At 43.6% G+C, this 14,869-nt stretch overlaps 1 protein-coding gene across 3 annotated transcripts in view; it reads left to right on the forward strand.

The window, feature by feature from the left end:
* The window catches only part of afap1 (actin filament associated protein 1), a 108,837-nt gene that overhangs the window by 41,869 nt on the left and 52,099 nt on the right, over positions 1-14,869 (forward strand). Inside the window, exon 1 of one of the 3 annotated variants that reach the window (XM_035626483.2) lies at positions 2,991-3,322. The exons of 1 other annotated variant lie outside the window; for it this stretch is intronic. In XM_035626483.2, coding sequence (XP_035482376.1) covers positions 3,286-3,322 — 37 coding nt within the window. In that variant the 5' untranslated portion in view covers positions 2,991-3,285. Of the gene's footprint in view, positions 1-2,990; positions 3,323-14,869 lie in introns of those variants that run through there. One more of the 3 variants, XM_047330496.1, reaches the window with a different exon arrangement.

The following is a 14,869-nucleotide window of genomic DNA, read 5'->3' on the forward strand; positions in this document are numbered from 1 at the left end:
AGCCTCATTTTGCGCTTTATAAACTTACTTAGTAACTGAGTTGGTAATAGAGACTTCTATGTCCTGTATCCACCAAATGGCAACCCACTGAGCGGGGCGGGGTCTTTCTGAGAGCTTGTCGATTGCGCGCTCACCTACACCTGCAAACCATGCAAGTTTAAAAAAAAAATAAAAAAATAATAATAATAATTAAAAAAAAATAATAATAATAATATATAAACAATTTTTTTATTAAAAATGAATAGAGTGCCAATTGGACGGTACCAGCTGTCAATCACGTTGTATCCACGTTCCAATGTATATCGTCTATTTTATTCTAAATGTGACCATTACCTAGAAAATTAACATCATTCTGTATTGAAGAAGACTTGAAACTAGAGATTGAACCATAAACTCCTCAGGAAAATGTTAACTGACGTTATAAATCAAGTTAGAAGTAGAGTCATTTTCTCAAAGAATTCTTTAGAAACTGACATCTTATTGCAACCAGTGAGTTGCCCTCTGCTGGTCATTCCAGAGAATACAGGTTTGAGGCCCTTCTGCATTGGCTTCATCTTCCTGACCCGGTGACTACGTCTATTTTTATATAGTCTATGGTAGCCACCTAGCTAGTGTCCACCAGTAGCTTGCATGTGAGGTGTTTAGAGGACAGTTGTAAATCCTAACGACAGAAAATAACCTGGGATACACTCTCCATCTCTTAACTACATGAGTCTCAGTATGCCTATTGGGTACAAGCTGCACCACGCAGCACCACAAGTAAATTCTCAACTTGCGGGAAGCATTGACTTTTACATGAGGACAGTGTACAACCTTGTTATCCTGCAACATACCATAGAACATTCATGATTCATTAAGATACGATAATCCTTTTTTAGTCTCACTGCAGGGAAATTTGCAAAAAAGATTAGCAGAAGGTGGTTGCCATTCATCAACCTCTGGGCCCAGGGCCCTCTTCACTGGGCCACTCTGCTGTCACACTTGAAGTAAGATTAACACAACTTCAAACATATATTCACCACTGAGGACCACAAACTCTCCAGGAATTGGTAGGTTACAGGAACATTTTGATGATTATCCCTAAGGGAAATGCACTTCAACAACCTCTGCCATTCTGTCTCCCCTTGAAAGGGAGGAACTGAAGGTTGAGCCAGGACATTAATCTTTTGCTCCACACTGTTCCCTCCCCCAGTCTCATGTTCCTTGCTGAAAGAGTGCAGTCGTGAAAAAAATAAATAAAAGGAAAATACAGCACTGTGTAGCCTCAGTCTTCCTCCCCCCACTCCCTCCCTCCCCTCCTCCTCCCCTGGTGGCAGATGGGATATTGAAGTCAGACTGGTTCTATTCCCCCTAGGGATGGGGGTCACCAGCTTATGGTAATGAGTGTAATTACGGAAGCTAGCCTCTCTCTCCCTTTAAATGTCACTTTCTTTCCCTCCTGTATGTGGCTTTAAGTCCACAAATTGCAATTAAAAGATGGTTGTGACAAATCTGACGTTGCAGGGGGGAATCCATGTCAATAAATTTACCTCTCGCAACATTGCAACATTTATTTTTCAAAAGGATCAATATACTGATCTTCAAATTCACAACCAGTTAATAGTAAGGAGGTGTTGATATGGTGAAACCTTTGACCTTCCATATGAATGCTTACCCAACTTCTTGGGTCAATTCTGTCCTAAATATTTCTGCATTTTAGTGTGTTTTATCATATGGTTGTGTAACTGTGACATGGAAAACCGTCAGCAGAGCAACTTTCCTTCATCACATTATATTCAAAAGAGTATCAGAGCTTGTGACAGACCATCCATGCAGACAGAGAAGACAGAAGGCATGTTAAAAGGGGAGAAAAATGCTGCCTCAGGAAGGAAACCTGTGTATTCATGACGATTGATGACGGTAAACCAAAATTTCACGTGGGGCCGGAGGATCCGCCTGCTTCTTTTAAATCAGCGGTATAGGAAAACTTTGGATTCCCAGTGAGCTACAATAGTAACGGTGAGCGAGTGGTGGATCAGACGAGGACGGTGTCGGCGCTGTTTTAACTGCGTAATATGGTACAATATTAACATTTTTGTGTTCCTTATTTATGATTGCAGAATGTTTAAATATAGCCCAAGTGGAACAAACACTGCTAATGCACACGTTTTTTTAAATTATTATATTTATTTCGTACTAAACTATGCATTTGGGGGTTTTTGTTGCTTTTTCCCCATTGTACCGAACTCCTACTGAAATGTGATGTCAAAACAGTGCCGAAAACCGAATTCTGTGTAACATTCCACCCCTATTGATAGAGTAAGCGACTATTTGGTAGTCATACATGTTCAAAACTGAAAAATACAATTAAAAATGATAGCATTTAATTTGGCTGAGATATGCTAAAGTTGGTGTTTTGGCAGGTAGCTACACAAATTTGTTCGTGGGTAATTTCTGCATTTTTGAATGAGGCAAAATTCTTTTGATAACTTTTTGTCAGCTCCTCTACAGATGCTACGTGCCAAGTTTCGTGCTGACCGGACGCACTGCCTAGGAGGAGTTCGAAATAGTAGGTTTCCCATAAATTGCGATTTTGCTGGGAGAAAAGTCAAGTCCGAAATGGGCGTGGCCTATTTAAGGGCATTCATTCTGGGAACACGTGGATATAAAGTTTATGAATGTGCGATGTGTATGGTATGGGAGTTACAGGGCAAACCCGTTTTTATTCTAGCGCCCCCTAGAGGCAGAAGTGTGTACATTGTTGTGCCTGAGGTGTGGGCAGGGTTCTGGACCAGTCCTGAAAATGCCACGGCTCCACCATTCACGGTTTAGGCTGTGGCGGGACTCTTAGCTTTGGAAAACATTTTAAAAAGTACAAAAACAATGGGGTAACCAGCACCGCTGGCTTTTCTGCCCCTTAGAGGTCAATAAACGAAAGAGGGAATGCCCGTATTTCCTACATCCTTTAAATGCAGCATGAAGGTCCATGCAGGCAGTTTGCGGGAGAGAGAGCGAGTGGGACGGAGAGACTTGTGGAGCAGCAGAGGGGAGGAGGATAGGAGGGGAAGGAGGAGGAGCAGAAAGTTCCGGAGGAGAAAAAAAAAAAAAAGTTTGAAAGAAGAAGAGAGAGGTTTCCAGTGGGTCGGCTCGTCGGCGAGGGAACAAGCGAGCGGAGGCTGCGAAGCGGAGGCAGAAAACGGACCAACGTCTGCGCGCGCGGGGATTTTACTGCTGCCGGGGAGTCGCTGGGCACGCGCCTGCCCCCTGTGTGCGTCGTCGGGCGGATTACATGAGGCTGACTTCACGATGAGGAGCGACCCTGTTCTGTTCACTTCCAGCCGGGGTGAGTGGCTCCGGCTGCGGCTGACCCCACCTCCCTTCTCCGATCTCGGAAAAATCACAGTGTAGAGGCTGCCACCCGTCAGTCACAGGGATGTTCTCAGAGGAGATTAAACTCCAACTGGGAATTTAAAAGTTTAATCTATGTTCCCATAGATTGGCGGTGACTTTATCATGCTGATTCACACAATGCATCTTCTTATATGGCAGTTTGGTCTCTTATCAGTGTACATGTCGCCCCCCCCGCCCATGTTCTTTAATATTTGCACATGATAGTCCTACTCGAATAGATTTAAATTTTTTTTCCAGACAGAATTGCTTTATCTGTGAAAATAGCCTTTTAAACAGTGAATTGTTTCTTTCTTATTTGGCAGTGCGCTTCAAAGTCCCTTGGTTGGCAGCTCGTTGCTCTGGAGGCACGCGCGCACGTACGCATGCGCACACGCCGGAACGCGCTGAATCGAAGCGGTGAAATCATAGACTTATGTGGGTGAAGATAACAGGAAAATTGAAATGAGCAGTGTTTGTAAAAGGTTTGTTTGTTTCACTGACAGAGTGGGAGGGGTTCGGCGGGGGGGGGGGGGGGGGGGGGGGGGGGTAACTGTGGAGGGACAGTTGGCTCCTGACAGTGTCATCGGGGTTTTAGTCGCTTTGTGTCCATGTACAATGAACTTCATGCCGAAATCCATTCAGCCATCTGCTAAAACAAAAAAAAAAACGTGACTTTTTTCTCTGCGGGAGTTTAGACCTTGACCCTTTTATGAGCTGAGCATTCCATGTAGCTTTTAAATGGATGGATCTGAAACTCATAGGCTTTGTTCAGGCTGCTCACTGCTGCATCCCTCTACACTGGAATAGGATCAACAGGCTCCTTGAACTTGCAGGCTACAGCCGACAGACTGGACAGAACGATGGAGCAAGAGCCCCCTTTTACCTGCGATGACTCCCAGTGTGAAAATGAATGCTCCTTTTCTGGTGTTGGAAGTTTTCCCCAATGACTTATTGTGCAGCAACCAGCTTCGAAAGCATACGGCATTGTGACCTTAAAAAACAAGTCTGTTTCTCATTACCTCACGGTTGCTAGACAACAGACCCAGATACAGCAACAACAACACATTTTGAGTTGCATGCTTAAGTGAAACGTAAAATAAGGGATCAGGAGAAATCTTAAAATTACTGTAAGTGATGCAGAGTAACTCTGGCTTAGGCTTCACTCTTTCCTGCACAGTTTCAGTTGACCTGTAGGGTATAAACATGGTGGTTCTGTCCTTGCCCCCTTACTGTATGCCCAAGATATGATACAACTTGGATTTTCTACATTTGCTAAATTCTGCTAAAACCTCCCTCAGTCAGTATGATCACCTTTTTGTCTTGGGTTAGACTTCCAGGCTCACTTTAATGCTAGTTAAATTAAATTGTAAACCTTTTCAATCTATGTATATTGCCAATGGAAAGGGCCTTATTTTTTCCTTCACCAGGTCAAAGGCCATCCACCTCTACGGTTCTATTCAAAAAAGTAATTGGAAGCATTGCCTTTCATGCACTTAACTTATTTTCTATCAAATTATCCAGCTCAACGCAGGATGCCAGTGCACAGTCAGATATTGCACAGATCAGGTCATCACTGGGGTAAAGCCACACTAACATGAACCCCGGAATGACAACACAAATGCTCTGTATCCTCAGTGTCTTTTGCCTGTAGTGGTGAATGTGGCCCTTCAAAAACAGGACCTCTGCTGGCAGCTGCAGGGTATCGGGTAGCACGACGGCACTCCTCTGCCCAGCACTTGCTGAGGTTCTGACAGACATCCATTGTTCAGAGGAGTTGTAATCACATCTTAGCAGCACATGAGAATATAACGGATGGTGTTTTGGTTTTGGATTTGGACGAGGGTTTGACCACTGTGAGTTTAAAATAACCAATATGCAGGTATGTAAGAGATGGTAAGTTTACCCAGTTTCCCAACTCTTTTGGCTTTTCTTGGAGGGTCATTTATTGGAATTGTGTGGGAGGGGAGGAGGGGTGTTGTACTTCACAGGCTGAAAAAACATTCATGAAACACATTTAAATCAAAGGCAAAATGTCAATTCAGAGTAAGGGCGTGTCAATTAGTATTATTTTCAAATTTACAATAAATATGTCCACCAGACAGCGGCACAGCGAAATTCAGTGGCGTGTCCTTGAAAACCCTGCGATGCCGGGGGGTTTGCTGACTTTGTGATTACATTGTTCGTGGGTCTCGAAAAACACCAAGATCCTTTGCAGTTGGTCAATAGTGTCAGAGTTCCCCAAACATGAACTCTGCCAAAAATGTCTGCTCAAATTGAATCTGCATCTTGGCAGTTCCATTGAAATGAAGTAGTTGCAGTCCAAAATGTGGCTGTTACAAAGTAGTGGTGTTGCAAAACCCTAAGAAGGCAATTGCATGTACTGGTCTCCTGAACCCTGTTTTTCTTTTCTTTTTTCTGTCCCTGTTGACACACGCTGCTCGTGGATTTTGGGGGAAACACAGTAACCTACATTGATGGATTCAGGGATCCCTTTCAGCAGGTCCTTGCTCAAATGGTCTCCCACTTATGGGGTGCCATGTTTTTGAGGGGGAAAAAATGTGTTAAAGTGTTTATTGCCACTCATTATTTGCAGCTTTCCTCACGGAAACCCTGAGTCGAAGAGCAATTAATTGGGGTGTGTGTGATGTGGGCAGAATGGGTACATGGTGTCACCGTCCTGGCCCACTTGGCCCATTTTGAGTGTGTGTGTGTGTGTGTTGGGGGGAGGGGTCACTTTCCATCTCTGTTTTGTTCAGGACAGTCATTCGCCCCAATGATGATTGAAGTTTAAAAGCTTTCATCTGTGAGACGTGTGAGCCACTCTCTGTTTGGTGGCTTGGGGGGGGAGATGAGGAGAAATGAGTTTGTAATCTCTCCCTCTTTCCCTCCAAAGCTGGCCTGTCAGTAAGCTGGCATGCGGGAACAGAGACTTTAATTTTCGAGCCGACTAATCATAGCCCTCCCTGCCTTTCCGCTGTGTCAATATCCAAGCGCGAGCACAATTCAGGAGGGCCTGATGCATGCCAAGAACGAACTGGCAACCGGCCTGCTGATTTAACATCATGTACCAAGCATTTAGCTTTGGACTCCTGCCTCAGTTGAAACAGTTGAAATAGCGCTATTTATTCTTGGCGTTGATGGTTACCTTGGTAATTTGGGTCCATTAGGAGAGGATCATTCCCGGCTCGTCGCAAGGTGTCTTTAATGGGCTTATTGTAGTAATAGGATGAGCCCTTTTAGCTTTGTGATGCTGTCTGTCTATCTGTCTCTCTTGGACAAAGGTTTTAGGATTACAAGACCAAAGCTGCATTCGTGAGGGGGGGGGGGCATAGTTAATTTAGCGGAGGTGAAGAAGAGTGTGAGGGGGCTCACACAGCAAGAGGTCCTGCAGATTAAGGATGGTCCTGAAGTAGAGACAACAGCCACAACAATGGGGCGGCTGAGGAGCAGGCTTTATACAAACAGATACACTTGCGGGCACATAATGTGTTTAAATGTGGGATTTCCTTGTGTTTATGTAAATTTTATGCTGTGTTCTAAAGTGTATTTGTGTGTTAGATGTCCAAATGTGTGTGGTGTGGAGGGAGGGGCTCGGCCTATAGCGGTCTGGTACTGTAGGCGGGATGTATTGGGTGACAGGACTGTTTAATCATCTGGAGATAAGATACAACGGGTATCAGACCAAACAGATTTTCAGCCTGTTCCATTCTTTCAGTGCGAAGATTTACAATTCCCTGCAGATCTCAGACTTTTCCATGGGTGTGTACACATGCAGCGGACTGGGTTGGATGCACTCTGTTGGCCACAGCAGGTCAGTTGGACTAAGACGAGGCTGCTGTGGAGGGTAAACTCACCAGAATCCTATTTTTACTTGTTTTCTTTCCGTAGTTGTGGTGCATCATGATGATGTAAGTGTTGCTAATTCAAAATCTTTTTCTGGATCCCTTAGGCAACTTTCTTCAACAATGCACTTAGCTGCAAATTGTGTGACTTTCAGGGCATAATTTAGCTACTTCCTCTTTAAGACAAACCTCTGTCGCTGTGACTTTCTGTGTTGACACATATGCAAGTCATAAGCCAATCATCAAACATGAATGCAAATTAGCCCATGGCGTCATCAAGCACATCTTTTGCAGATTTTTGCCACATTCTATTGCCACAGGTTATCATGCTTGGTAAATTAAGTTTATGACAATCTTACAAACTCACTTTGAAGGTTTCACTGTGAAATCTGGTAGCACCACTAAAGCTGTGTCCAAACTAGTGCCATTCTTGTAATTTAGTCAATTTCATTTCATTTATCTTTATTCATTGCTACAGTTAACAACACGATTTTACTTATCAATTTAACCTGTCTGTTATTTTAAAATGTATGGTTCCAAGAGCCCATTGAACAATTGTTAAGTCTTTAAGCAGTACCTTACCCACAGTCCAAAAACCCAAATGTCTAACCCAACTTACAATAAAAAAAAAAAAATCTAATTGTTGATTTATTTTCTGTTGAATGACTAATCCCTGAGCTAAAATGGAAGAAAAGGTGGATGAATATGACTGCAGTCTGAGCAAATTAATATTAGAATGGCACAGATAAAACTTTATCTCAGAATTCCTCAGCTCAAGCTACCCGCAGGAACCGAGTTCTGATCCGTAACCGAACCCTCTTTTCAAAATATGTTTACCACACTGCATGGGACTCATTGTTAGCACTGAATTTCATACTGACTTTGACTAAGAAAGCCAGACCTACTCTGTAAAGTCATCAGGTGCTCTGATACCCCCCCTCGACAGATCAGATCCGTGCATCCACCACTTATATCTGGGTTGAATAGTCATCAGAAGATAACTGGTTGATCTAAGTGGGTTTGAAATTTCCATTACTTCACTAATCAAAAAGGCCTGTTCAACGTGACACCCATTCCTCACACCCAGGCTGCTACCATTCCCAGTCCAACCGAGGAAACCACATGTATTCTGTTCCCACCAGAGGATAGAATCCCTAAGCTGGAGCTTCTATACACCCACCCGATGTTTCCTTCCATCCCTTTCCCCCCTTCCCTCTCCATGGCCTGCGGTTTTTAGCTGTGCACCCTCTAATTATCTTTTAAAAAGAGATACCAAAGACAGCGCTCTCCTTAAACACTATCTGCCTTTGGTTTGCTTTTGAACCCCCTCCCCGTTTCCTCCTCTTCCCTCATATCTTCTTCAAACCTCCGTCAGCACTGCCCTATCCCTCCATCACTAACCACCCCCACCTCTGCAGATTGGGGCTTTGCAGATGTGTATTTGTGGTCGGAGGGGGGCAGGGGGGGGACCATCTGCTTGTACAGTAAACCACCTGTACAGTTCGATAGCAATCAGCCCCGCTCTGTGATGTTCGCCTGGCATGTTCCACTGGAACGAAGAAAACACACAAGCCTCCAAATTACAGACCTGAGGAAAGGGGAGAGAGCAGAGACAGCTTGTCTTTCATCATAAACTAATGCAGCATCGCCCGTCCTCTGATCTCCTCATAACTCTCCCTCTCTGCTGGTGCTAGTCCAAGTCGAGGCCTTCCAAACCCCTTTATGAAACATATATGATATTTGGTAATATTTCATGACTTCCACAGCTTCTCACCAGCAGTGCAGAACGAACATGCCAGCACACAAGCCTCTTCCCATTCGAGGAATGAGATGTTTTTCGTTCATTCTTTGATGCACAGCTATGGTGTTGCGCTTGAAGCTTTTATTACCTCCACTAAGGAGGTTATTTATTCACCGCGGTCCGCTTTTTTGTTTGTTTGTTTGTTGGTTGGTTGGTTTGTCAGCAGGACTACACCAAAACTACTGAATGGATTTCCACGGAAAATGGCCCATTCAATGTTGGCGCTGATCCGGACAAAGGGGTAGACTTTCTTAAACATTGCGAGCAAATGTGATATCCCAGAGAATGTTACATGGCTCTTGATGAAGTCATATATAAAATTCGCAAGAGTGTGTGGGAATTGTGGTGCAGATCCAAATGAAAGTCTGCATGGATTTGAATGTGGTTCATAAGGGGACTACGGTCTACTGAGTGCCATTCTAGTATTATCATTAAAAATGCAAACGACTTCCTATTTAAGGAATATAAGCTATTTTACATTCACGTATCATGAGAATACTTTTGATCGACTATCCTTTTTGCTGGAATATAATATTTGCTTGGAGAGTTTTCTAGTTGATGTTCAACAGCTTTGGTGAGAAAAGTAATAAACAAACCCCAAACACCCTGGATTGTCTATTTTGGAGAAAAACACTAGCAATGCAGAGGATACTGCTCTCTTTTTTTGCACAATATTAGGCCCCTTCTTCTCTGTGTTTGTGGGCTCCTGTATAAACATGTGTAGATTATCCCAGTGATGCCGTGCTGTGTTTAGGTGGCCTACTGGGGGCAGTAACCATGGCGATGCCAGACCGTAAACCAAGCTCAATTACGGTTACACTCGACCGCACAGTGCAATTAAGTTTCCCGTGACCACAGAAAGTGCTCACCGGAGATGATTTGCTGCTCGAGGGTTGGCTCATTAAGTGTTTCAGGCTCCGTGTGCACCTATTGGGGGAGGGATCTATCACCTGCAGCGGTGAAACACACCAGGTGCTTGCAGCAGATGTTAATCTAGCTTTGTATTTTTATGTTTTTCGTGCCATTAAATGGCAACATTTTCTATTTGCACTGTAACCATTCCTCTGTCACCTTTGATAGTGAAGAAAACATACAATTTCTAGAGAAATGGCTTTTACCTTTTTTTAAGGGTTCAGTCTAAGTAACTTTTGCTTGTAAAAAAAAAATGAAGCAGGACATTCACTCTCATTCTTATCATCACACTCAAGCTTTCAGAAACCCCCAGCTTCCTCTCGTCATGTCAGTTGTGCAACGGATTACATGGTTTCCATTTGAAGTAATTCAAATGAGTTATGTGTTAGCGCTCATTCCTTTTGCGTTCTAAAGAATGACAGCTGTACAGCGGAGAGGTTTGCCTCCGTCTGCTTTGTGTGCTTATATTGAAACGAGCCAAATTTCATTAAAAGGAATGTTAACATTTTCTCACCGAGCTGCAAGAAACATTTTATTTAAATTAGGAATGTGAGAATTGACCGAAGGTCACTTTCGGCCGCGTGAGCCTTTTCGCCCCCTGCCAAGACTTTCATTGTTGTTTTTGCAAACCCTCACTTATCCAAGTAAACTATGATGATTTACAGGAGTGGCATGGCTTTACGGTGTTGATGGCTTGTAATTAGAACGAGTCGCACACATTTTCTCAAAGGAAAAAAACCCAAAACAGTCTCAACTCAGTGAGAGAAACTGGATTTGTTTTTGATCACGTGTGTATGACTTGGTCAAATCGCGACGCAAAGTCTTCTGAGCTGTGCATGGGTGCGTGTGTGCGCGTGAGCATGCGTGTGCGTGGAGGCAGATCCTGACCTGAAAGCTTGTCAAAAGCCCAGACTAAACACACCCCTGAAGTGTTAAAGACGCTGTTAGTAACCAGAAACAGACACCTGAAACTCACACACACACGCACCGGGATAGTGTCTGTCAGTGTGTTGTCATTCACAACAGCTGTATGCTGGGAAGAAGGCCTTCCTCCCTCAGACCTGGCTAAGCATTTTTGCACCGACAACAACAACGTCGCCGCTGGGTCTCAAGTGCTCTGTGAGACCCGAACATGACCCCGTTGCCTTGTACACACACACACACACACACACACAAACGCACACACGCACCTACACACACAGCTCACCCAGGAAAATCCCTTTGTCCTGAGCTCAACGTGAAAACATCCCTCTGACTTGTCTAGGTGCTTTTAGTCTTGTGTATTTGCTTGTTTGGGTTGGGATTCATTTTTTTTTTTAGTGGAGATAGCTGCTTTCATTTGTCATGCAGAGCCTACGTTGACACAGCAAATGTGGTTAGCGGTAAATGACACTGCGAAGAATGCATTTCATGTAAGCTTACTGTAAAAGAAAAAATGTGTGACCCTTGTTTGCAAATAGTTGAGAACTGGTCAAATTGGTGTTTTGCTTCACTTATACGAGAACATATGTTTATCTGACAAGTAAAGAATGCTCTTATGTACAATGGAGTGAGGAGCAGCAGATTCATGGGTAGATAATATCATTTGAGGTGGAGACAGTTGGAGTGAAAGTGACTTGACCATGAAGGAAAAGGAAGTGAAGGACAAATGGGGGGAGAAAGGAGTGGGTTTTAGAAGAAAGGCAAGGGGGGTTTGTTTGCACCATGAGGTATTTTTCTGCTCGCCCTCGGGCCCTGTTTGAGGGTGGTCCTCCTCGCACTGTGCCACTTCATTTTCCCTCGCCTGTCTTTGGTGATCTGGAGAAGTTGCTTCGGGATTTTAATGACACGTGCGAGCACACACACACACACACACACACACACACACACACACACACACACACACACACACACACACACACACTCACACGCAGCGTTCTGACCACCCTGGTGGAGGTAAAGTATTGCACAGGTTGCACAAATCTCTATGAAACATTAAATGGTGCAGTAAAGTGTGCTTGGCTGTTCTCGCTGTTACATAAAAACAGGCATGGTGAACGCAATCCATGATGTGTTTGTGTGTGTGTGTGTGTGTGTGTGTGTGTGTGTGCGTGCAAGTGTGTGTAGTGCTACATTGGGGATGTTAGTGCTGCTGTGTGGATTTGGCCTCTTTAAACGCCTGCATTTGACGTCGAAGTGAAAGTTTAAAGATGTGATGTTTTTACTGTTCCCGCTATTAGACTTGGATAAATGTTGTTTATTACTTCATGCTCATTAAGAAGGATCTTTTGAATTAATTAGAAATCGGGGAAACATTCCTAAAAGCATTATTAACAAGGGTCAGGTGACAAGAGAATATATGTACATCTAGGGATGAAACGATTACCAATGTCACGGCTTCCCATCTGTGCTAATCCACCCATTCCCCTACGTGATCAAAGAGAATCAGTCAGTCAGGAGAGCGTCATGTTGTCAAGGTTCAGCACAGAACACACTCTTTAAGTTTCAGTTTCCCCCTCCTGCACCAAGAGAGGGAAGGAGAGAGAGAGAGAGAGAGAGAGGGAAGGAGAGAGAGGGAAGGAGAGAGAGAGAAGGAGAGAGAGAGAGAGAGAGAGAGAGAGAGAGAGACGGTGGTCGAGCGAGCTACACAGAGGATGCAGAGAGAGAGCGACAACAGTTTAAAGCCCCAGTGTGTAATTTTTGTAATTTTCTGGCGTCATCTGGTGGTAGAGTTGCAAACCGCAACTAACTGAGCGACCGGCAGGGGACACTTTATGATGGCGCACCGCTAATTCCATTTCCGGTTTCTGGCAACGCTGGAAATTCAACCCGAATTCGTCTTATTCGATGAGCAGCCACAAATGATGATCGGTGAGCGATGAGCCATTCTTTTGAAAGCTTTATGTTTCAGTACTTTTTGATAATTTCCATCATATTTTAAAAATACCGTGATTATACTGATAACTTTTTTGGTCACTATAACCGTGGTGTTAAATTTTCTATAATTCTCCATATACATCACATACATATACACACTGTATGTCAGTCATCAGAGACTTTGCTTTGTAGTTCGTACCCAGGATGTGGTTACTTGAATATCTCTGCAGGGATACTCGGATTGCTGGATTAGCCAACAGCAGATCGTTTCTCTGCTTATTCTGTTCAGAAACAGTTTCCCAATTAACTGTATAATAACATTAATGGCGGTGTACAAAATTCACGGAAAATATTCATAATGTCTCAGGTGACGTTGTGATTTGTCCAAACACAGCCCAAACCTCAAATATAATTAGTTTAATGCCATGTACGACACAGAAAAGTTGTAAGAAATCTCATTGGCAGACGTTTGGTATTTTTTCTTGAAAATTGAATTAAGTTTATTACCAAAATATATTTTAATTCTCCTTTCATGGACTCATGGACTAAATAATTACTCGTTTCACCTCCATTGTGACATTGAATGATAAGACACCTGGAAATTACATGGAAAAAATGAATTTTCTAATCCACTGGCATTATTCCGCTGTTAGATCTCTGCAAAGATTTGCTCCGCAACTGTCACAATCGAGCATTCATTTGAATCCACCAGCCTGGCGTCGTGGTACTAAAAGCAACTTTGAACACTGTTGTTGGCTGACAATGACCTGCCACACACAGTCGGCGTGTTGGATGCAGTTGCAGGCCAGTCAGCTTCTTCCATACCAGACTGGGAAAACCATTTGTTAACGGAGCTGGTTTGTGCACAGCGGCAATCGTCAAACAGGAAAGGAACAAACAGAAACTGTGGACACAGAGTTTGAAGAATACTATTGTCTGAAACATCGTTGTATGCTGTTGCATTAAGATTCCTTCTCATTGGAACTATATGGCCATATCGTGAAAAACTGTTTTGTCTGCTCTATAGCCGCATTTTCCAAAATAATTACCGAGCAAATTTGACACAAACTATTAAAATTTAGGGCAAAAAATAAGAAAGAAATAAGAAAATGCGACTGATGAACTGGTTTGGAAAAATTCAACTGAGTTGCACAGTGTGGTCAGGTGTAGACTACATCACACACAGAGAGGAGAAGAAGTAGAGGTCACGAACCGGAAACTAAACGAGTTATTTGCCAACTGCCAAAAAAGTTTAGAGAAAAAGGAGACGAAACAGAACTAGTGGTTCTGTAGCATCGGAAACAGCTGATCAGTCATGTGAGTTCATGTTTACTCTGTCGGAACGTATTGTCAAAGGGTGTTTCCATCTCCCTTTTTGCACAAGTTTTTCCATTTAACATATCTCTGATGCGATTCTTTATTTTTGAATCTTTCCAGCATTCCTGTTGTCTCTTTTTCTACCTCACTCTGTTAAACTCTTTCCCACCTTCGCTCTCTCCTGGCTCCTCTACCTTTACTACCTCTCTCTTGGACCCTCTCCTCCTGTTGGATAATGGCAATATGTGAAGAATGCGTGCAGTGAAAGCTGTATTCAGCCTCAGAGCTGCTGCCCAATACCCAGACCTCGTCTGCCGTTCGAAAAATGGATTATAGTTGCCTCGGAAACCTACAGGAATATCTATGGGAGACTAAAAGTTTTGGGCCGATTCTCCTCCATCACTGGCCAGCTAAGGGCGACCTCACCTGCTGCTGGTTAATCGTAGATGCCTGTGCGATGGGCGGAGGGAGTTACGATCAGATCTGGTATTCGGAACGTGTTTTGAAGGAGATGTTTGTTGCTTCATCCCAGATACCCGGAATTAAATAGTAAGAACATCTAGTCCCCACTGAAAAGCCACATTCTAAGCTTTAACCTGAGTTCCTCGTGTGGAGCAGCTGCGGGGCTGGTTAGTTTTACACTTCTGGGCCATTTAGCACTCGAGTCAGATCAGTCCACCTCCCATTTAGCCTGAATGTAGTCTAGGCTGATTTAATATGGTTTTGTTCGAAGAAAATTAACGTATCACTCACTGCTAACTTGGCAGGGGGT

This window comes from Scophthalmus maximus, chromosome 2 (genome assembly GCF_022379125.1).
Source record: "Scophthalmus maximus strain ysfricsl-2021 chromosome 2, ASM2237912v1, whole genome shotgun sequence".
NCBI classification, from domain to species: Eukaryota; Metazoa; Chordata; class Actinopteri; order Pleuronectiformes; family Scophthalmidae; genus Scophthalmus; species Scophthalmus maximus.